Source organism: Dicentrarchus labrax, unplaced genomic scaffold (genome assembly GCF_905237075.1).
Source record: "Dicentrarchus labrax unplaced genomic scaffold, dlabrax2021, whole genome shotgun sequence".
Lineage (NCBI taxonomy): Eukaryota > Metazoa > Chordata > Actinopteri > Moronidae > Dicentrarchus > Dicentrarchus labrax.
This window is the reverse complement of record NW_026136720.1, coordinates 15,055,252-15,076,653: the sequence shown is the minus strand read 5'-3', so window position 1 is coordinate 15,076,653 and position 21,402 is coordinate 15,055,252. Positions and strand designations below refer to the sequence as shown.

At 39.8% G+C, this 21,402-nt stretch overlaps 2 protein-coding genes and 1 long non-coding RNA gene across 5 annotated transcripts; 1 reads left to right on the top strand and 2 right to left on the bottom strand.

Moving 5' to 3' along the window:
* Positions 1–548: 548 nt before the first annotated feature.
* Positions 549–10,309, bottom strand: incenp (inner centromere protein). 3 transcript variants are annotated; one of them, XM_051380685.1, is made up of 21 exons: positions 10,110–10,308; positions 8,182–8,330; positions 7,945–8,055; positions 7,223–7,836; positions 7,093–7,135; positions 6,850–6,919; positions 6,616–6,757; positions 6,443–6,482; positions 6,216–6,303; positions 5,977–6,117; positions 5,543–5,560; positions 3,685–3,794; positions 3,484–3,604; positions 3,281–3,391; positions 2,996–3,162; positions 2,727–2,847; positions 2,228–2,293; positions 1,954–1,989; positions 1,723–1,785; positions 1,469–1,619; positions 549–1,165 (listed from the first exon to the last, which is right to left on the bottom strand). In XM_051380685.1, exons 2-21 carry the CDS (start codon positions 8,319–8,321, stop codon positions 990–992), a joined length of 2,529 nt encoding a protein of 842 aa, XP_051236645.1. In that variant the 5' UTR covers positions 8,322–8,330; positions 10,110–10,308; the 3' UTR covers positions 549–989. The 3 variants fall into 3 exon arrangements, with proteins under 3 accessions (XP_051236645.1, XP_051236647.1, XP_051236646.1); XM_051380687.1 differs by lacking the exon at positions 1,723–1,785 and having other exon boundaries at positions 10,110–10,309; XM_051380686.1 differs by lacking the exon at positions 5,543–5,560 and having other exon boundaries at positions 10,110–10,307.
* On the top strand, positions 10,274–13,275 carry LOC127352401 (uncharacterized). Its single transcript, XR_007881087.1, has 3 exons — positions 10,274–10,583; positions 10,751–10,907; positions 13,226–13,275. It is a non-coding gene; the product is annotated as an uncharacterized LOC127352401 (long non-coding RNA).
* Positions 10,900–19,945, bottom strand: pgghg (protein-glucosylgalactosylhydroxylysine glucosidase). Its single transcript, XM_051380697.1, has 14 exons — positions 19,678–19,945; positions 18,804–19,140; positions 18,491–18,701; positions 17,971–18,406; positions 17,769–17,888; positions 16,716–16,847; positions 16,535–16,646; positions 16,150–16,222; positions 15,934–16,070; positions 15,716–15,849; positions 13,526–13,621; positions 13,269–13,366; positions 12,960–13,174; positions 10,900–11,919 (listed from the first exon to the last, which is right to left on the bottom strand). The coding sequence occupies exons 2-14, from the start codon at positions 19,045–19,047 to the stop codon at positions 11,843–11,845; spliced, it is 2,085 nt and encodes a 694-aa protein (XP_051236657.1). The 5' UTR covers positions 19,048–19,140; positions 19,678–19,945; the 3' UTR covers positions 10,900–11,842.
* Between the last annotated feature and the right edge of the window lie 1,457 nt (positions 19,946–21,402).

Genomic DNA, 21,402 nt, shown 5'->3' with positions numbered 1-21,402 from the left:
ATTCATTATCTTTGGCTGTTGCAGGCCTAGGATAATAAGCCTTCCTGTCTACTGACTGACCTGCGTGCACTCTATTTATTTAAATATATATAAAAGACATTTTAAATTTCAACTCACAATAAACTGTAGTGTTTTAGTCACCACAAACAGTGAAACAATCAGTAAAATATCAGTAAGTATGAATACATAAATTACATGAATTACAGGTTAGATGCAGATACAGTGGCCCAGAAAAGAGCAACCAAACACTAGATAGGAGCTTCTGAAGTACACATTATTTCTTCTTTAACGATTCTGTGCTCATTGAAAATCAGATTTTAAAGGGCCAGGACCCATGAGCATGATCACAAATAGTGTGGAACTCAACCCTGATCCAACATGCAGCTTATATATAAGTGATGTAGAAACATGAAGCCACCAGTGCACAAACACTGAGACTTTACAGTGAAGTAGGAGACATCTTATATACAGCAGTAAAACTTCAGAATATAACAAAATTTGCATATTAATAGATTCTGGTATTTTGTAATGAGGTAGAAGAGTAAATGTCATTTTAAGGATTTTAATGTGGAAATTATAATTTTTTTGCACAAAAAAAAACAACAACACACCCATCAGACACACATTGTTGTTCCAAGCAGACTATCTGTATATGTCGTAAAATACATGTCCGGAGAGGAGCTTTACACTGATGATGAAAACCTTTCATTCACATCCCACTGGGTTATATTACACCCATTTTCAAGTACAAATAAAAGATAAAAGCATAAGTATGAAGCATCAATTTCATCACTTATGTATCACTTACATCCATAATATTTTACAAACTAGTAACAATTTTCCTAAAATGCTGATGCCTAAAACCTTAAACAAATTTAATATTGGAAAACAACGTCAGGAAAAAACATGTTACTTTATTGAAAACAGTTTAAAACAAACAAAACAATAAACTTTATCCAGCAATGTATATCCGTATCAGTGTACACATATTACTTGGATCCAATCGGAGGCGAGTGCCACACAGCAGAACTGGTGCGTTTAAAATAGCGAGGCTTGCTCTTGTAAAAGATATTTTCCAGTTTTGGTGGTTCAATTTTTCCAAAGAAAGAGTCCAAATCAGGAGGGTTGAAGTACTGCTTCATAATTATCTGCTGCAGATTGTGACCTGGGAGGGAGAATTTAAATACAATATGTTTTCATTCAAGACTACACAACATGTGACTGAAATCATACTGAGATACATTCACAATAAACCTTTTATATAGGAGCTATTTTAACATCAATAGTGTATTTCATGTTAAAATAGCTGTTGTGAAAAAGGTCTATTATGTATATGGGACTGGCTGTTCACTAAACCCTCCCTGAACAGTCGGTTTTTGTATTATGAAACACATCACTAAACACCACAGCAGTTCAGTTATATTGAATGTTATCTTACTAAATGATAATTGAACTAAATCGAGCCTACCTTCTGCCCAGGACGGAATAGGTTTCCTTGGGGCGGACTCATCATCAGTAGAGTCGTCACTGTTTTGGTCCATCCCGTAATCTTCTGCACATTTCGGTATCAAAGGTTTGTTGCCGCCCTTTGGAGTGATAGCGTACGACTGTGGTGATTGCTGCAGCGGAGGATAAAACACACACACAATATGAGACTTTACTCTGATGAGACAGACAGACATTGAATGAATACGTATGGCATAAAATGGCTTTAAAATTTACCTCAATATCCACAGTCACATTGAGGCCACCACCTTTTCCTACAGGTGTGCTCATCACAGAGCGCTGCAAAGATCAAGAAGAAAAAAGTAGTAAATATGTTTTTTACTACCGCCTAAAAAGGTGATCTTTGGAGTTGTAAACCTCTAGTAGCACTATGTTGTTTTTCAATGAGTGGGTTCCTATTACACACACAAAAACACATTTTCAGAGGGGATATGTTGAGACTCTTACCTCAATATCCACAGTCACATTCAGGCTAGCAGCAGTCTTTTGAAAGAGAGAGGCAGAGAGGTACATTTAGCTCCAGAAAATTAGCTTTGGTATTTTGTACTCTTAAGAGTCTATTCACCTAAATGTGAATGATCCACAGAAAACACTAACACCACGTTTATAGGGACCATTTAACAGAGTTCAAAAGAAAAGTCTGAATAATAAAAGCTAAATAGGAAAAAAACTAAAACCATCTGCATGGTTCAATTAATACAATTTCTGCTGGCTGGTTTACCTGTTTAGCAGCTTCTCTCTCTTTTGCAGCTTCTCTCTCTTTTGCAGCCAACCTCTGCTGCTCCTCCTGGTGGGAGAAAAAGCACATGAAGAACCAGGCGGCTGAGCAACCAAAACAACAACCAGAGCTGCTGAAACCTTAATAAATTTACTTTGATTGGACTACTTATGCAGAGATGTTTCATGGAGGTAAACATGTACATGGTGACACAGTTACATGGAGGTCCTCATGAAATTTTGTCAAAACTAATTTCCTAAAAACCTCCCCAATAATCAACAAATCCTCTGATAATTAAAGTGTTTCTGCTGGATTCAACAAGTTAAATTCATGACATTTTGATAGCACATTAGGATTAAAAAAAACATTAAAAGTACTAGTCAGTTACAATGGATTTTAATGGTGGCATGAAATTAATAATTTTGGGTACGGTATAATTTCTTCTAGGAGACCTGCTGGTCACTGGCACCTGCCAACACAATGTTTGTATGCTTCTTTTTACCAGTTTTCTTTTTTCCTCAAGTGCCTTTCTCCTCTCCTCCAGTTCTCTCCTCTCTTTCTCCCTTGCTGCTCTCTCCACTTCCCTTTGCAGAGCGAGAGCTTTTTCTTTTTCCACTCGCTCCCTGAAAAACATTAAACATCAAGTCTGTGAAACAAACTCTGGAGTAAATAAACTTTCTTACCGTCTTCACCAGTGCAAGTTTCAATTTAATACACTTCACCAAGCTCACAAGATAATTAGACTTAGTTTATAAGGTAGTCATTACTGACCTTTCAGCAGCAGCTAGTCGTTCTCTCTCCAGCTCTCTTTCCCTCTCACGCTCCTGCTCTCTCTTCAGCTCAAGCGCTCTGCGAGCTTCAGCAATCTTACGAGCTCGCTGTTCCTCTTCCTCGACCTTCTTCTTGGCCAGTAACTCCTGCTGTCGCTTCTCTTCCTCCTAAAGTAAAAAAATAAAAAATAAATAAAAACCACCATGAACAGGTTGCACCAAACCAAGCACAGCAACAAATAACTACAAAAAATTACTAAATAAATAATAAAGAGCTTAGTCTCACTGCTTGCTGAATCTTCTTCCTCTTAGCCTCTTCTTCCAGCTTTTTCTTCTGATCCAGATCCTCTTGGCGTTTAATGGCTCCCTTCTTCTTCGCCTTCTCGTCTGCCGCGCGCTGCACAAAGAGGAACAATATCAAAGGTTAGACAAAAAGGTTTGATCCGTTTTTAGGTGAACATACAGATTCAGAATCAATGTGCTGAATACCTTGTCATTTTTCTCATCAATCTGAGCCATTTTTTGCTCAATCTTCTTTTTCTTTTCTTCCTCCCTCTGCTCTTCTTTTACTTTGGCCTCAAACACTCTTCTTAGCCTCTCATCCCTCTTCCTAGAACACAGAATTTAAAAGTTAAAGAGAGAAAGTACAAAACTGTCCAGTCAGAGTGTGTTAAGAGGCTGAGTGTTAACCTTTTAAGTTCGTCCTGTTTCTTTTTCTTCTCCTCCTCCATTTTCTTCATTCTTTCCTCCTCTTGCTCTTGCTTCTTTTTAAGTGCCTCCAGTTTGTGACGCTCTTTTGTCTGAAAAAAGAGAAAACAGGGATTTGGGACACGCATGTTGTCAGAAGTCAGCTAATTCTAATGCATTTCAATAGGTGGAAAATGTTAAAAGCATCCAGAACTAGCAGGTGGAGTTCATTCACGTGGAAACAGATCACCAGATCCTTGGAGCAGACTGATGAAGCAAAAATCCACCCTAACAGACTTTGTTACAAGGTCCTGCATGGGTCCTGACCAGACCTGTTAATATAAGACCTGTGTTTTTGCGGGTTAGCTGGCGGGTACCCAACCCAACTCTGCTTTGTTATTTCCATCAGGTTTGTTCTCACACTGCTGAACTGCAGAGAGCTTCCTGCCCTTTAACCTGAGTTCATTAGTCTCCAAACTACTTTCAACAGAGTGAAGAGAAAGCCATTGCTGGAAGTCAAAAACGTAATGTTAAAATAAGCCTACACCTCTCAAAGTTGAGTGAAAAATAGATCTGGTTCCTCTTTAAACGAGCTACATCACCCAGAAAAACCTGTCTACGGTATCTAATGTGACAATAGTTTATCCAACAAGAGTCACAAAGCAGAGAAACAGATAATCACCCAGTACATCACAACAAGTGTCCAAATCATTGACAGTATATATATGAGGACAGAGCTTCCAGGTATGTGAAGTGAAGCCAACACAGAAGTGTCTTAAAGCTGCTTTCTATGTAAAAGACAGCAGGGGGAGCTACACTGTAATAAAAAAAAATCAATACCATGCACTCTAATGGAGAAATGTCGCGACTTCTAATTTGATTTATTAGCTCAGCAAAAAGTTTCCTTCCATAAATGATGTTTATTTAGTAAATGACGGTCCAATTTAGAGTAAAAACGACTGTATACTTTTGGGTGTGGCTACCTTATGATTGACAAGTCATTCTCAGTGTTTCTCATTTAAATCATTTACCGTTTAACTGTAATATGAGATTGTGTGTAACCAGACAAGCCGCCATCATTTCCTGCTATGGTGAGTAAAAACTGTACAGCCAATGAGAGCAGCTCTACTCGCAGAACGTCACCTCCGCTGGCTCTGACAAACAGTCACGGCAACGACCATAATGAAAAACTTAAGGCTTCGGACCCAATGGGTAACGTCACGACAAGTTCACACTTGGTCCAAATATCAACAAGAGTAGCTGGATGCCATTTGATTACAAGAATCCAGTGAAACAGAGACCAGTTTTAGTAACAACCAAGAGAGTGACATGGCTTCAGAAAAAGATGGATTTTTACTTCAATTTCTACTTTCAACAAACAGTGAGGTTACCAAAGCCATACCAGGTGTTTTGAAGGATTGTTAGATTAAAAGATCAAAAGGGATGAGCATGGGATGAGAGACACCATCAACTAACGAATGCAGTAGCCCCTTTCGACAGTGGACCCTGCAAAATTGCGGATCAATTATTGTGATATGGTTTTGGTGGTTTACGTGTCTTTCTCTCTGTGTATGAGTCTCTTCTACACAACATTTAACTTTTTGAGTGATTTATGCAGGAATGTTGCTGCTCCTGTTGTCACTGAAGCCCAAATTTAACAGATATTCAGACATCAAACTGTCAAGACCCTTGTAAATAAATGCCTGAAGAATTTACGTATAAATGTGGGAAAGTGCGAAAGGAGCTTGTCTAAGGTACTGTATGTGGTAAGTAAGGAGACATTTGATAAAGTTGCACAATGGGATATTAGACACCACCAAATGCCCACAAACAACATACAGTGCTTCAACATTACACTTACCACTATACCAACGCTCAACTGGGGAGGGGAGAAAAAAAAAAAACATTCAAATAAGAGGACCACAAAATCTGATAACTTAAAGATCTGAGCCACAATACTTTTTCCAAATATAAGAACGTGCACATTTCACTCTCAAAGATTCAGGTTGATGGGATGTACAGTACTAAGATATGTGATAAGCAATACTAAATACTATTTATTTTCAATTCACTGCATTATCACACCTGTTTTGAGCAAGTAGAATTTTAGTTATTAAGTAGAGATATCTCAAGGTGGTTTTAATGGGTCGGTATGGGCTAAAATATATCAGCAGATCAAAATCAGAGCCTCTCTTTTTCTTTATGGTACTCCTCAGCCTGCTAGTGTTGCAGCTGTGTTCTTCTTTATCACAGTCAGGCTCGAACACTTCACACCGTGTTAAGTGTATAACTTACCTTAGAGTCAATCTTCATAGGAGTGGTGTGCTTAATGAAGGACTTGATGACACCAGTCCGGCCGAGGGAATTTGGTGTCATCATCAGCATCTGATTCTTCTGCACGGTGTGGAGAAAAGATCTCATGTTGGGTCTGATTGCCTGTGTATTAATAACAAAAGGAGAGGTTGATTACAAATCCATTCATTCTTATTCATACATATATATATCCCTACATTTTCCATTTCATTGCGCCTTACACTTTGACTTTTCTTGGGAGGAGACAACCTCTTTGTGGGACTTTCCTCTACAGTATCTGGTGCTTTGCGTTTGGTACTCTGGCGTGACCTAGAGACACAGAAATAACACTTTTTAAAGACAACAATGAATGTATGTATGCATGTATGTACGCATCAATGTATCAATCAGTCCTAACATCAAAGTAACCTCTCGTGTGTCATTTAGACCAACACAGACACACACTCACCTCCGAAGTGACTGGGAAGTCTGTTGCTTCTCAGTGACAACTGAAACACAAACAGGTATTTAATGCATACAAGTTGCTTTTTGGTACAAAACTGTTAATATTCAACAAGAACTATTAATTATAAATATCTAATTTACACAATAACCAATAACTAAAATGGACAGTTCCCATACCTGTTTTCCTGTTGGGAGTGTTCATATTTTGCTCAGTGGTAAACAACGATGGGGGTGCCAGTGTGGGAGAGTTTGCAGCCACAGATCGAGTAACACGTGCAACAGATGGATGTACACCCTGGTTTGTCTGGGTCTTCTTTTTCTGTTTTGATGTAAATAATGCAATGTATTAATAACCAACGGATAAATTGAATTTCAATTTGACACTTAATATACAAAGACGTATACTCATACCTCTGAGGTTTCCTTTGATTCTTCAGCTGAAGCATTATCCTCCATGTCAGCAGTTACTGCTTCTAACATGCTATAGAAGTGAATACATTAATATGAGTTAGAAACACTTTCAAATAAAACACTGAATTCCTGTCCAGTCACATGTAGCTACAGTTAAGTAGACAAATTTACCAATCTCTATAAATATATATTCTAAAACAAAACAACAATTGATGCAAAGAAGACTTTTTAGTCATTACTCACGGCTCTCTGTCCTCTTCCTCTGTAGAGTCAATGCAAGAGTGCTCTACAATCAGAAAGAACAAACGTCAAATATAATATACAGAATAACAAGAATCAGTGTAAGCATATGCCAGTGTGGCTCATCTCTCACCATCAATGTTGCTGCTACATGTGGAGCTGCTCATGCGAGAAACCTTCCTCTTAAGCATGGAGCGGCGTGAGGCACGGCGAACAGACTCCTGAGTCATACTGTGCCGCAGACCGGCCAGCGAGTGGCGAAGCTTGAGTGAGCACCGTACGGAGCTCCGTCGTGAGCTCTGAGATGTGCCGGCTATTGCAATCTTAGCAGCTGTGCGGCCAGGAGAAGGCTCTGGCATTTTAGCGAGCTCAGCAGACAGACGGTCTGTTGGAGAGATGCTGACAACGACCTCAGGGGAAGGTATCTTCGGTGGAGGCGGGGTAGTGCTACACATGTAGACCGGCTTGACTTCTGCATTGTTCACAGCGTTACTTTTGTACATCTCTTCCTCTTCTACCAGCTCTGGCTTCTTGTTCTCCACCTCCTCAGTTTTACTGCTGCCGTGAGGTGACTGGCTCACATCCTCCGCCACCTCAGATTTCCTTTGTTTGTTTTTGCGCGTGGCGCGTTTAGGCTGTGCGGTGGCTTCAGAGGTGGAGGCCTCGGCTGCAGCCTCTTCTTCAGCAATGAAGTTCAGTGATTTGACAGAGGAGCCGCGAAGGTTGCTGCGCTTTCCCTTTGAAAATCTGTACAGGAAGGGAACATTTATTTAGAGTTACAAAAGGCTCAATATGCTTTTAAAAAAATGTGGATTTAGCCTTTACTAAATAAAAACAGTAACGAAGGTAACAAACCTTCGCCTGGCTTGATTTTCTTCCTGACGGCCCAACGACACACGCTTCCTGCGACTGTTCTTTTTCTGTGATGGCGTTTTTGGCATCAATTCTGGTTCAGCATTAAAATCTCTGTAATAAAAAGAAACAGCTTCATTAGTAAAACCTTAAAAGACAATTCTAGAGAAGAACAACAGATTTATGAAGATGTAAACTAGAAACCTAAAATCAGTTTTCATAACATTACTTCAAGCGTACCTTGAGAACATGCGATTGGCTTCTTGTTGGATCTCTTCAAGCCAAACCATGTGGACATTGTCAATGTCACTGCTGAATTCTTGAGCTTTGCCATCGAACATCTGCATGAGGGATCGTACAGATGATAGTACGGAGTTCATGTTGACGGCCTGAGGGAAAGATCACACCGTTAAATCCTGACAAGCTGGAACAGACTTGAGATAGTAAAAACTAATTAATTGCATCAGTGTACAGGCCACAAAGAACAGAGTGGTTGTTTATGTTTTAATGTCATTATTTTCCTTTTAGCACGACTATTTGAACGCACTTGTTGTATTAACAGCAACCTTGAAAAATCTTGTCAAAAAAAGCACTTACAGTTAGTAATGCACCAATAACTAGAGTCTACAACTGTGACTACACCCCATTCATAAAAACCCTTACTACTGAGGCCGGTATTGACAGATAATTGTATCTTAAGTGATCTGAAGAAAAATCTGAAGTTGTGTATATAATTGTCTATTGTTATGTTTCCATATAGATCTTTATAGTAATCACCCATATTTTAATTCCCTTTCCCCCTCATAACATATGAGCTTATATTACATTTATGTATTCTACACGAGTTCTTGTATGTTGTTAATGTGTGTTTAACAATTAAAAAAAAACCTGTAAAGAAGTCCTTGTTTTTTTTTATCTGAATTGATGCAGACATACTGTTTACTATTGATACTTTAAAGTTGACAATTGTATTTACCATTAAAGCCAGATAGTCAATATTGTAAATTGTCCTTATGTATAAAAAGGGGCCCTGAGGTATAAGGCACACACCTATAGCTCCATTTAAGGTTAACTAGACTTTAACATCTCACACAAACAAACAACCTTACTAAACAATCAAAATGTCACTTAAAGCCAATTCTGGGTAAAATGTTGCCTAATCCAGTGCTTTCCAACCCGGGAGTTGCAGGACCTTCTTGATTTTTAAGGCGTGCTAGAAAGCTTAGAAAATATACACAGCCGGTCAATATCTCAGCATTAGTTTCCCTTCTGTGAGGAAATGTAAAGTAAATTGAACAATGGCCAAGCATTAGGGACAAGAAAACACTGAATTTGTCAAAAAATAAGCTTTTTAAGTCTGTATGATTAAAGATTATAAAAGAATACATAACACAGACAGAATTTTATTGCCTAAACAGGAAATAATCTGCTCATCCAAACTCCTCCTCCTCCTCACTCACTCCTTTTAGTATTTGGGTTAACTGTACTGCATCCATAAAATAAATATTACATTACATCAGTTCACTAAATGACAGAAAAGGGTCCCTTAAGGTAAAAAGGTTGGGCCGCTGTGTAGTCCTCTTTACATAATAACAAATGTCACATTGATATGTAGAGTGTGTGTGAGTGAGTGAGTGAGTGAGTGAGTGAGTGAGTGAGTGAGTGAGTGAGTGAGTGAGTGAGTGAGTGTGTGTGTGTGTGTGTGTGTGTGTGTGTGTGTGTGTGTGTGTGTTTTAAGTGTAGTCGGTGCATGCGCAGTGTGTTTCTATCTTGTGGACGGATGGCTATGGGCTGTACAGGAGCTGTTAGCTATTTAATAACAGTGTGGTCGACAGTAACATAACGCTAGTTGTTTTCATGTTACAGCAGCGCTGCTACATGGTGTAAATAAAACAGATTACATTAACATTACCCAAATTAAAACCTGGGTTTTATTGTGTGAACAGAATTTAGCTATCTAACGTTTCCCAGGCAACACATTAGCTTAGCTCAAATGCGACCGAGGAGCTACAAACAGTCTAATAATGTTAAGTGCTGCTCCAAGACTGTGATAACTGTTACTTAGAGACACGATCAGTACATTTACCTGACATGGCATTAACATTTTAACTTTAACTTGCTCTTGTTCTAATATCTTAAAACAATGGTGTCAAAACAATTCGCGTTACCTTTGATATCCGCGTTGCTAAGAAGAGGAATCCGATGCTCGTTGCTCCGCTGATATTAAAACACTTCGATCAAACTCATGTTGAAGTTAAAATAAATGTGTATAATATTAAATGAAGGAGTTTCCTCTTTCCCTTCACAGCTCGTGTAAACTCCTCACAGTGTGACTGATCCCGGACGGTAACCGCGAGCCTCCGCGCTGAAACCGTTTAACTGGTTCAAAATTTCACCGGCCAATCCCGAGGCGAGGCTCAGTGACGTAGTGGGTGGGCTGTTCGATTTGGTGTTTGAGATCGTGCGCGAGGGGCGGACTCCGACGTTCGGGACCACAGCCAGCGATGACGCGGAGTGCGGAATGCTCAAATCGAGCACACCCAACGGAAATCAGGGCGGAGTTAGAGCGCGGCTCAGATTTAAATCCACCAATTGGTGTTTGGCAGGATTTGCTCCGCCCCGCCCACCATACTAAAACACATGTATGTTTGACAGTTTATCTCCTGCTTTCTCATTAATTATAACACAAAACACAATAAATATATTTTAATCTTAAATTATAACCCCGGTGGGGCAGTTTGAGAGGCATGAACTGTGTTTTTTCCTCTGATGACCTCTTTCCGTCCTTCCTCCCACCCTCTCCCTGCAGACTGCTGCCTCCCTGCAGGACATCCAGGAAACAGGCTGCAGGGATCAGTCTCACAACAAAGGCTGTGGTGGTCCAGATCACCAAAGTAAGGTCAACACTTGTTATCTGATTTGCTTGCTGCTTAACAAAAACCCACAAGAGACAGAAAATGGAGAATGTAAGAAGTTTTATTTGAATATATTTCGTTTGCATGACAATATAATTGGTTAATGGTTTCATAACATGGTATATTATAACACCAGATTGCTCAAATAAACTGCAAGAAATTAGAGCTGCACAGATAATCCAAAAATTAGTGAAATTGCCATATGGCCAAGTGCAATATGATGCAGGTAAAATGTAACAAAATAGCGTTATAATGAAATAGAGAAGATCTGGCCAACAAATCTTGTTCTTGCTTGTTAACATGTTTCGTACTGACTCAAAAAATATAACAATATCATGATTTTACTGATTTTTTTTTTAAGTGAAAAATTTAATTTGTGATGCAAAAACAAATCATTACCGCAGAAATCGTGAATCATATCACAAAATCTCTCAAAGTAATTGCAATATGATATTTTTGCCATTTTGTGCAGCCCTACAAGAAATGTTTGTAGGCCACTGAATTATGAAATAACTAAATTGTTTTCATGTGTTTTCACATACATGAGCACTTTAGACGTTCTGTAAAATGAAAAAAGGAGCACACCCTCATTTTCTTTTAAAGTTGCAGTAGGTAACTTATAAAAAATACTTTTTGTCATATTTGCTGAAACTTTCACTATATCCTGACAGTAGAACATGAGACAGATAATCTGTGAACAGATCAGGTTCCTCTGGCTCCTCCTAGTGCTCTTGATGGTATTTGCACTGTCAGGATATAGTGAAACTTTCAGCAAATATGTCAAAGTAATTTGTATAAAGGTTACCCACTGCAGCTTTAATTATATCAAAACAAATTCCTTTTATTCTTGTTTGTGCTCCCACTGTCAATGAGTGCTCGAGTGAATGGCAACATACAACTTAATAGTACCTTAGATATAAAACAAATGCTTAACATATTTTTAATTCTGGGTAAATGAAATGATCAGGATGGTCATGGGTGCTGTTTCAGAAAGGCCAACAGGAAGGTGTCTCAGCCAGTTTACAAATGTACCCAGGCTCTCGAGGAAAAGTCACTGGCTGCCCTGAAAATAGACGTGAACAAGTAAATTAATAATAATCTGTGACTACATCAATGTCATTGAGAAAAATAAGATATACAATCCAGGAACAAAGTAAAGCTAATATAGTACTATAGTAAAAACAGGAAAATACATCAATATGAATAAATTATTGTCAGGTCATTTTCAGTATTTCCTGTAATAGATTACATCATGTACCATTTGAGATCCGGGTGCAGTTGCACTAGAGTCTGTTTCTGACTGATATTTGATTAATCGTGTGCGACAACAGCCATCACAGTCCACAGATTCACTCCTACACACGGTATAATGAAATCATGTGGGACGTCACTCTGTAAAGGTCACTGACAACCCCTGGAGCCCCCAGGGTTTCTCAGCTTTATGGAAGTCTTGATACAGGACATCATGGTAATTAACGTTTGTCTTTTTGCCACTCTTATTAAATCATTCTCTCCAGGAAGTTGCAATGTTTTGCGATCGCAACAATTAACGCAAATTCAGTGCAACTTTCCCACAAGTTTCACCTATCATAGCACTCCCCAACACAAAACATATAGCCACACAGCACCAAACAAGTGATTTTATTCTCACTGGAACAAGTTGCCATTGAACTAAAGTGCCTGAAAACACGACAACATGCATTGCAATTTGTTTTAGAAAAGCTGCTGTGAAATCGGACATTTTAGGCCACAACAATCCCTAAAAAAGCCAGTTAAACCCTGGAGGGAGTGTTAAATGGTGAGAGCGCGAGTGCTCTCTATAATTTCTCCCTGGATAAGACAGATGTTGCCATTTTTGGAGTTGCAAAAAAATAAAAACATGCAGTTCAAGACTAGTCTTAGTGCCTTAAATATGACCTCATGTACTGTTTTTATGAAACGTGTTAGTGTAATGTATAAACAGTTTGCTTGTCTTTTCTTGGGCTGTAGTTTGTACTGTGAAGTGTGTTCTTTTTGTAAAAATTTTCAGTTTTATTGCATAATAACTCTAAAAAATGAACAGAAATGACCTGCTATCACTGCAGGTCTTTGCTTGTGTGTTACCTGGCGTGAGAGGGAGTTTCGTCCCTGATGCCTTCAGGACAACCTGTAGATCGTAGGACTTAGCGTTGCCAGCCTGTTCCCTCAGTATGATACAAACTTCCTCTTTCCTCAGCAGCCAGTCCATCTGACTGCCCAGGTAGTTCACGCCACGGATGCAGAGCTCAGAAATATCATTGGGGAGTAGTGGGGAAAAGGCCAGGCATTCCTTCTGAACTCTAGAAAAAAAAACACAGTATGTCAATATTTGTGTGTGCTGTGTATATCAGGGTGTGATTTGAATTGTGCGTGGCGGGAGGACTGATAACGGACCTGAAGCCAGTGTAACCGAAGAGCACAGCTTGCAGGAATCCTCCCATACCCGTGAGAAAGTTGACTGCACCGGAGCCGTCTGATGATTCACTCCATACCTGTGAGCGGAGGTAATCACACATTTCACTGAGTATTTGATGAAGAGGTATGTGTTAGTGTGTGTGTGTGTGTGTGTGTGTGTGTGTGTTAGTGTGTGTGTGTGTGTGTGTGTGTGTGTGTGTGTGTGTGTGTGTGTGTGTGTGTGTGTGTGTGGATACCTGGAACGGCCCCTGGATGTTCTTGAAGCACTTCTCAAGTAATTTGTGAGCTTTCTCAGCCTCCCCCAGTTCCAGCCAGCCGATCGCAAACATACCCTTACAAAGTAAAAGCATCGGTGCAAACATACACTAATTAATGAAGAAGTAACAGGTTTTTACTTTCAATGCAAGGAGACACTGTAAAACATATTTAAAAAATATATACACAAAATATGTGTAACACAAGCAGCTAATAAACACAATAAATGTATGATAACTATTGATACTTTTACTTAAGTATACTTTTGATGCATTGGGAGGCAGACACCCTCACCACATTCAAGAGTAGGCTTAAGACGTTCCTCTTTGATAAAGCTTATAGTTAGGGCTGGATCAGGTGAGTCCTGAACCATCCCTTAGTTATGCTGCTATAGGCCTAGACTATCGGGGGATTTCCCATGGTGCACTGAGCTCCTCCCTTCCTCTCTCTTTCTGCACTGATTCATGTCCCATTAATGCATGTTACTAACTTTACTTCTTCCCCGGAGTTCTTGTGCTTTCTCGTCTCGCAGGTTCTCATGGATCCTGGTGGAGCCTCCTGCCATGGTCCTGCTTGACTGCCATTGCCAATATCACTGACATTAGTGTTATTATTATTATAAGTATTATTATCGCTACGGTTACTGTTGTCACTGCTCATTGTCCCCCATCGTTGCTGTCATGTTCTTCATCATCAGTCACTACTATTAGTGTAGTTGTTGTTACTGTTGTTGCTGTGCACCTCTCTCTCTCTCTCTCTCTCTCTCTCTCTCTCCACCCCAACTGGTCGAGACAGACGACCACCCACCTAGAGCCGAAGGATCTGTCCTAGGTTCCTGCCTTTTAACAAGTCACCAAGTGCTTGCTCATGGTGGTACTGTTGGGTCTCTGTAAATAATGTTATAAAGAGTTCGGTCTAGACCTGCTCTATTTGAAAAGTGTCCTGAGATAACTTCTGTTATGAATTGCCGCTATACAAATAAAATAGAAATTGAAATTTTAAGATTTAATAAAAACCTGTGATGAGCTGTTATGACCTTTCACAAAGCTGCAATTCTGCGCAAATCCAACCAAACAATCAATAATTTCTTTTCCTGAGACGTTCACCAATCATATCAGTTTCCCCTGTACAAAACTTTGAGCCATTCGTCACCAAACTGCTTGCGATTTTATTCACACCTGAGCAAGTTGCCTTAAATTTTTAACGAAATAAACCAAAAACAGCTACTATTTTTGCAATTTTCACTTTCTCCTGCAATGTCATTGCAAAAAAAATGCTTAAAAAAATCAAAACATGCATCACAAATCATTTTAGAAAAACTGAAATCCAGCATAATCCTGGAGGGACTGACTATACAATAAAACATTGATATATGCTGCGTAACAATAACTTTTGATTCTTTAAATACATTTTTGGTTCTTTAAAACTACATTAATGTATTCTCTGGCCACAAATGGGCAGTGCAACAAGCAGTAAATACAACACTGATATATTATCACCTTATAAAGTTGATGTGTGAGCAAACAGTTGGCTATTTACACATGATGGTAAATGTTAGTGCAATATTCAGTCTCTTTTTAGCTCTGTTTTTAACCCCTGACCTATTTGGTGCAGAGCAGTTAGCAAGTTTATCAGCATTTTAGCTGAAACCAGCTGAAAACGATGCTGATGAGAGTCAATCAATAAAGTTGCTGTAAAACAAAAAGCAATTAGCTGAAAATTGCTCTGTGGAGGTGAGAGGAAACTGCAGAGCTGGGTGATAATTCTCTCTGCATTCGTCACTACAAACAACTGCTTTCACATACACATACTCATTTCCAGATCCAGTCTTAACATAAAATATTGAAAATATTTTACAGAAAGGTTAATAACTTGGCAGGTTTCTATCATTTCTTATCATTCCCTTCTTGCCATTTCACTTTTTAACTTTATTTCATCTGCTGGTTTCATCCTTTATAATCGTTTTGTTTTTATCTATTTTAGTTATGTTGATTGTTTTCTGTAGAGAAATCTGTAACACTGTTAAGGAAATTGCTATATTATTATTATTATTATTATTATTAATCATGTAATCAGTGTATATTTTTAAAAAGTGCATTTGCCATTACATATATATAATATATATATAATACACCAGCTTTGTGCTGACCATACAACATGCTGTGTCGTACCCATGTCATGGCTGGACCCTGAGGGTCTGTTACTGGCTCATAGGCTTCAAGGTCATTTCTCCTGACCTCTGGGGTCATCGGCAGTCCAAGAGGATATCCCAACATCACTGTGTCTGCCTGCTTCACTGGATGACCTACGAAAGGTCCAAAAGACATGACATCATGTTATGGACTCTTGATTACTTATTACGGAGGCCAGAAAAGAACAAAATAATTACCCTTAATGTAGCCATCAAACTCAGGGTGGTACTGGGTTTCTTGGTCGAAAGGTATTTTTAGGTGTTTGGCAACTTCTTGCCATTCCTTCGGTGCAGGATGTTGGAGGAGGGCAGCCAATTCTACGGCGAACTGGAGACTGACGAATGAGAAACGTTTTGTATTATTGGTATTCATGAGTTAATGTGCACTGCAGGGAAATATTCAAATACTAGTACCTGAATTTGGCCACCGTGTTTGTGTACACAGAGTTGTTGACATTGTAATAATACTCATCGGGCGGCATGACACCTAAACGGCACAAAAGGGAAATATTTCAATAAAACAATATTGATGCTACGATATGATAATGATTCAATTTATATCATGCAGAGATGCTTTGAAGTTAGCCACAAAGGCTTAAGGTATAAAAGTATGTGTGTATAAATATAGAAAATAAACATGTAAAAATAATAAATGAATGAAATAAGAACGCTGAGTCTGTTTAATGAGATAAGTGGCAGACAATTTTAGTCTTTAATTTAGCTATTATTGAAGAATTTGCCTGATAACCAAGTAAAGCTCAATAAATTCAGAGTAATCTTTCTAATAACGGTCTTTTACCCGTGAGATGATACATGTGGTCGTCTGGGTTCCAGGTAACTCTAGAAACCCAGTAATCAGCCACACCGTATATCACCTCACTGCCCTGGCCCTGTGTGAACATGGACAGGTCCTGCAATACAGAGCTCAGTTAACGTCGTCACACAGGGTGAGACAATGTGGTGGCGATCAGAGAGTATACCTCAGTGAGGTAGAGGTAGTGCTGGAAGGCCAGAGTGACGTCTCCGTTTATGTGAATCTCTTGTTGTCCATAAATGTCTTCTGGACACACCTCCCTCCCCGACACAGCGCTCTCCCACGGGAACTTTATTCCCTGTAAAGATATTATCTTTTCTTTGGAAGACGTTGTTTGTTGAATGTAGAACAAGAAGAATACGCACGCAAACGTAATAATACAGTCATACAGTCCCTAAGGCATCAAACACCAAAGACACTGAACTATTATCTGCAGATTGGTGCTAACCACGCTAGCCTTTATGTTAGCTGTTTGAGGCTAATGTGTTGCTAATACTTTCAAGGTAATTGTTAAGTGTTTTGCTTATTCTGCAGACTTCTTTCGGTGGGGATAGTTTTGGGGAAGAAAGCTTTACACTGTCAATGGAATTGAAACTTGGCTCTGTCCAAATAACAAAATGCATGTGAGGTTTTCTAACGCTCACTGACTGACTGACATTTTGTATCTTGTTTGTTTAATCTGTATACAAACGGAAATACAAAAATAACAAATTCTAGTTTCATGAGTTGGCTGCTGGGCTTGATGGCAAAGGTTATTATAGTTCACTAAAACTAAACTAAATTTAAATCTAGCTATGAAAATTAATTAACTGAATAGAATAGAAACTAGACTAAAACTAGTGAAATGATATTGTGTAAAACTAACCAAAATAAAATAATAATATACAAACTATACTTTGTTTTAGTATTTGTCAATTTGGAGGATGAGGAGGCATTAGTGCACATGTATATTGAGACTGGGATGTCTATGTGACTGTTAGTCAATGTGTTGGTGTTGTATTACCTGGATTACTGGATTTCTTCTTCTGAAGCTAATAAAAACTAAACTAAAAGTAAATATTTAAAACTATAACTATAAAAAATTATAAAACTCAACTGAAACAAGCAAATACCCGCTCTGGAAACTGAACTAACTAAAAATCAAAATGACAAAACAGAATGAAAAATACAAAACGTTAATAACTTTGTTTGATGGTGTCACCTGTCCCACTGATCATACCTTGTATCCCTGCTTTTGTGCGTTGTCTTTTGCGCCATCTATAGTCCCGACCCTGTACTGCAGCACAGATCGGGCGAGCTTGGGATAGAAAAGGGCGATACCCGGATACATCCAAATGTCCTGACGCAGGAAGGTAGAGTTATTGTGTCATACATCAAACAACCCAAACTAACTAACATGCAAATAACATAGCTAGCAATACCTGATCCCAGAAAACGTGGCCCCAGTAGTCTTGACCATCCCCACCATTAGACAGCCCGCCTGGACTGACCCCGCCAAAGGAGCTGGAGGTGTCATGTATGGAGGGGAAGGCGCTGAGGAGGTAGAACATGCAGCCAATCAGAGCCTTGCCGAGGCTCTCTGAGCCCGTCGCCTCCACCTTGCTCTGCAGCCACAGTTCTTTCCAGGCCTTCTCGTGAGACGGACGCAGGTTACCGGTCGCCATCAGATCCAGGCCCTCATCAAAACCAGCCTCAGCAGTGTCTAAACTGTTGGCCACGACCAGGACAAAGCCCCAGCGAGACTGGCTCTGTTCTGGGAGCAGAGTCAGAGTGGAGGGCACGGGGGTCCAGATAAGGTGCACTGTGGGACAGGAACCTCCAGGGAACTCAGCACTGTTCGTCTTTCCTTGGATGTGCCTGAGGGAGAGAGGAGTGTAGACTGGGTCATACTCTTACTATACAGTCACAAATGTGCATTTTACACGTTTTTACCAACCTCACCTTCCTCCTTTGTAATCGGGACCAGACTCGAATACGATGTCTTTGCTCTGAGGTGTGAATGAACTGACCAGCTTAACGGTGATTGGCTCCTCCGAAGTCACCTGACGCACCAACAGAACCTCCATCACCATCAGGTTGGAGTAGTACCGGTGCGAATACAAAGACTGGGAGACGGTCACACTTGCTGAGGTCAGAGTGTGGGTAAAAATGCCTGGAAGAGCAGATGAGACAATTAGCAGGGATGACTCGTCACAGCATGACATGAGATCAGCAGCAACACGAGTCCTGGCAACCAGACAGTCGAACACGTCACCTGTGTGGGTGTCTAGGCTGTAGGAGTGCTGGGCCGCTTCCTCTGACTCCACCTTCACAGCTAGAGGACAGGGGACATCTGCTCGGTGACAACGTCCACCCTCCCCGTTGTACACGCCACCCATGTGCATGATATTGTTGTACACCTTCCATCCCAGAAGCCCATTGGCCAGTGGAGGGAGGAAGCGGAGGTCAGTGGGTAGGGTGTCGGTGGTAAAGATGTAAGGGTCTGACTCACAGGACATGGCGAGGAGGAGATCTTTACTTGAAAAGCTTAAACTGGACGAAGTAGTCTGGTTCTCTGAATGCAGTCAGGGTTCGCTGTGATGGTCCCAGTTCTTGAAAAATGAAAGATTATTCCACTTAATATAAATTAGCAGTGAGATTATAACGGTTATGTGGTGTTTTTATGCAATATTACATGTTTCAAGTTCTCCATGCAACAATAAGAGACACTACTTAAGGTTTTTACTGATGATGAACAACACACACACACACACACACACACACACACACACTTTTAACAGGTTCCTGCCAGTAAAGGCTATTTGTAGATTGTGTACTTTGACACTTTTGTGTCACAAGACTTGTTTTCCTAAGACTTCATCATGCAAACAGGTGAACAGAGAGTAAACAAAACAAGCCACTTGCAAAAACAATAACTGTTAACTACAGGGCAAATACTTTATCCTCATTCATTAATAAAAATTAATCATTTCTGAGTTTTTAAAAAATACTTTGAAGGCAGCCACTTGCAGATAAATAAACATACAATCTCAGTGATCAGGCTCTTGTAAGTTAGCAGCATCAGTCTGCATAAACACCCAGAATAATTCCTCTAACACATTACTACAGTGGGAATGTTTCACTCTCACGTGAACAGGAAGAAGCATCTGTTTCTGCAAACAAAGAAAAATGCTGGAAAAAAAGGAAATTGAAGGTAAAAGTTCCAAAACCGCTTGTTCTTTACACTTAAACCTCTTTAAAAAACAGCTTATGTGCTCTAATTTCTTCCACAGTCAATGTCTGGTGAAAGCAAAGAACTCAAAAGTTGCTGATAAAGTTGAGTTAGTGTCGAGTATCAGTTCTGTAGGAGGAAGCCATGCATGCAGCTCTGTGTGCTGCAAATAAAACCAGGACGTGGTTCTGGGTCTGCTGGAAAACCTGGCATGGATTTAATGAGGAGGGTGAAGTCTGTCTGAAATGGATCAATAGGTAGGACACCACTATATATTGAACATGCTTAGTATATTTTAGTGAGTTGTCAACTAATCAGAATATGTATGATATGAACTACCAAATATCTTAACAATATTACCCTATATATGTGTATATACATACATACATACATACATACATATATACATACATATATACATACATACATATATATCAGGAGAGTTTCTATAGTCTTGTTACAGGTGCGTACATATTTAAAACAACAGGAACACTTGGCTGAAACAGTGAAAATACTCTCCAGGTCACAGTGAGAGTGTTTACATTTTTCATCCTATCTTTTCCAAGAAGTATCACGTCACTCTCTCCAAACTAAATCATGTCCATGTCGACTCTGCTTACCAGGAGCTCTAAATCCCCCCCCCCACCCTTTTTTTTTTTACCTTTTTGGCTGTAACTTTTTGGTTTATTCTTTATCCAACCAATCCTCTGTTGTAGTGTTGGGTTAAAGAAACATTTTATATTTTTCTTTTTGTCTGCACTGTGTTATATTTATCTTGTGCCCCTGACTGCAGGTCAAGTTTTCCATCTGGGATAATATAATGACTGAACTGAACATGTTCATTTGGGACAAAGAGCTTTGAAGTCAGAGCCGAGAACCTCTACAGCTCCACAAATAAATATAATTCATGTTCTATTATTATTATTATTAGAGTTGGGGTTGCAGACAGGGCTGCCGCTGTCATTATGGGGTTATTAATGCAGCCCTACTACCAACATTTTTCTATTTTTTGATAGTAAACACCTCTAAAACTGTGGCCCAAGGGTTGCCAACCGTGAACTGCAGCGTTCAACATTAGCTGTCAAAAATATAACTGTAATCCACAAACTACAATTTGTCAGCTAAACTGTAGAATTTCATTAGTGGCACCACTTGGTGGCGCTGAGGAGCCGTTTGTGCAGCATCTGGCATTATGCCGGAGGTCAGAGCCACAAACCCTGGGAAAAGCAGTGCTTTGTCCATATAAGGCTGCAATCCATCCGCTTCCCTCTTCCTCCCCAGCTCCCTTCCTCTGTCTTTCTCAGACCTGAGGGATATTTACAGAGAGAGTGCCTCGGCCAGCCTGCCCTTCCTTATTAGGAGCTCAGCTTGTTGTCAGTACTTCTACCCGGCAGGACAGTGGTCCATCTCTCTGCTCTCAGATGAGACAAACAGATGGATGACTGGTGTTAACTGCACTTCAGTGTAAAATGGACGGTAGCTCAAGAGAGAACAGGACTCTTCACATCTTTACCCAGACGTCTACTGAGCACTCATCCAGCATATGTAGTGACACTCATTTCTATCATGTCAGTCAAGCTCCTCTTGATGCACGTCCACCTGGGAGCAGCTGTAAATTAAAGTAACAGTCCAAACATACTGT

Excerpts from the sequence above, each read along its gene's own strand:
- incenp (XM_051380685.1), bottom strand. The coding sequence starts at position 8,321 with ATGAACTCCGTACTATCATCTGTACGATCCCTCATGCAGATGTTCGAT. Across the intron at positions 7,136-7,222 it reads ATGTAGCAGCAACATTGATG|AGCACTCTTGCATTGACTCT; the intron begins GTGAGAGATGAG and ends TTCTGATTGTAG. Across the intron at positions 6,118-6,215 it reads CTCCCAAGAAAAGTCAAAGT|GCAATCAGACCCAACATGAG; the intron begins GTAAGGCGCAAT and ends ATTAATACACAG.
- pgghg (XM_051380697.1), bottom strand. The coding sequence starts at position 19,047 with ATGTCCTGTGAGTCAGACCCTTACATCTTTACCACCGACACCCTACCC. Across the intron at positions 16,647-16,715 it reads ACTACCTCTACCTCACTGAG|GACCTGTCCATGTTCACACA; the intron begins GTATACTCTCTG and ends TCTGTATTGCAG. Across the intron at positions 16,071-16,149 it reads AACACGGTGGCCAAATTCAG|TCTCCAGTTCGCCGTAGAAT; the intron begins GTACTAGTATTT and ends CTCATTCGTCAG.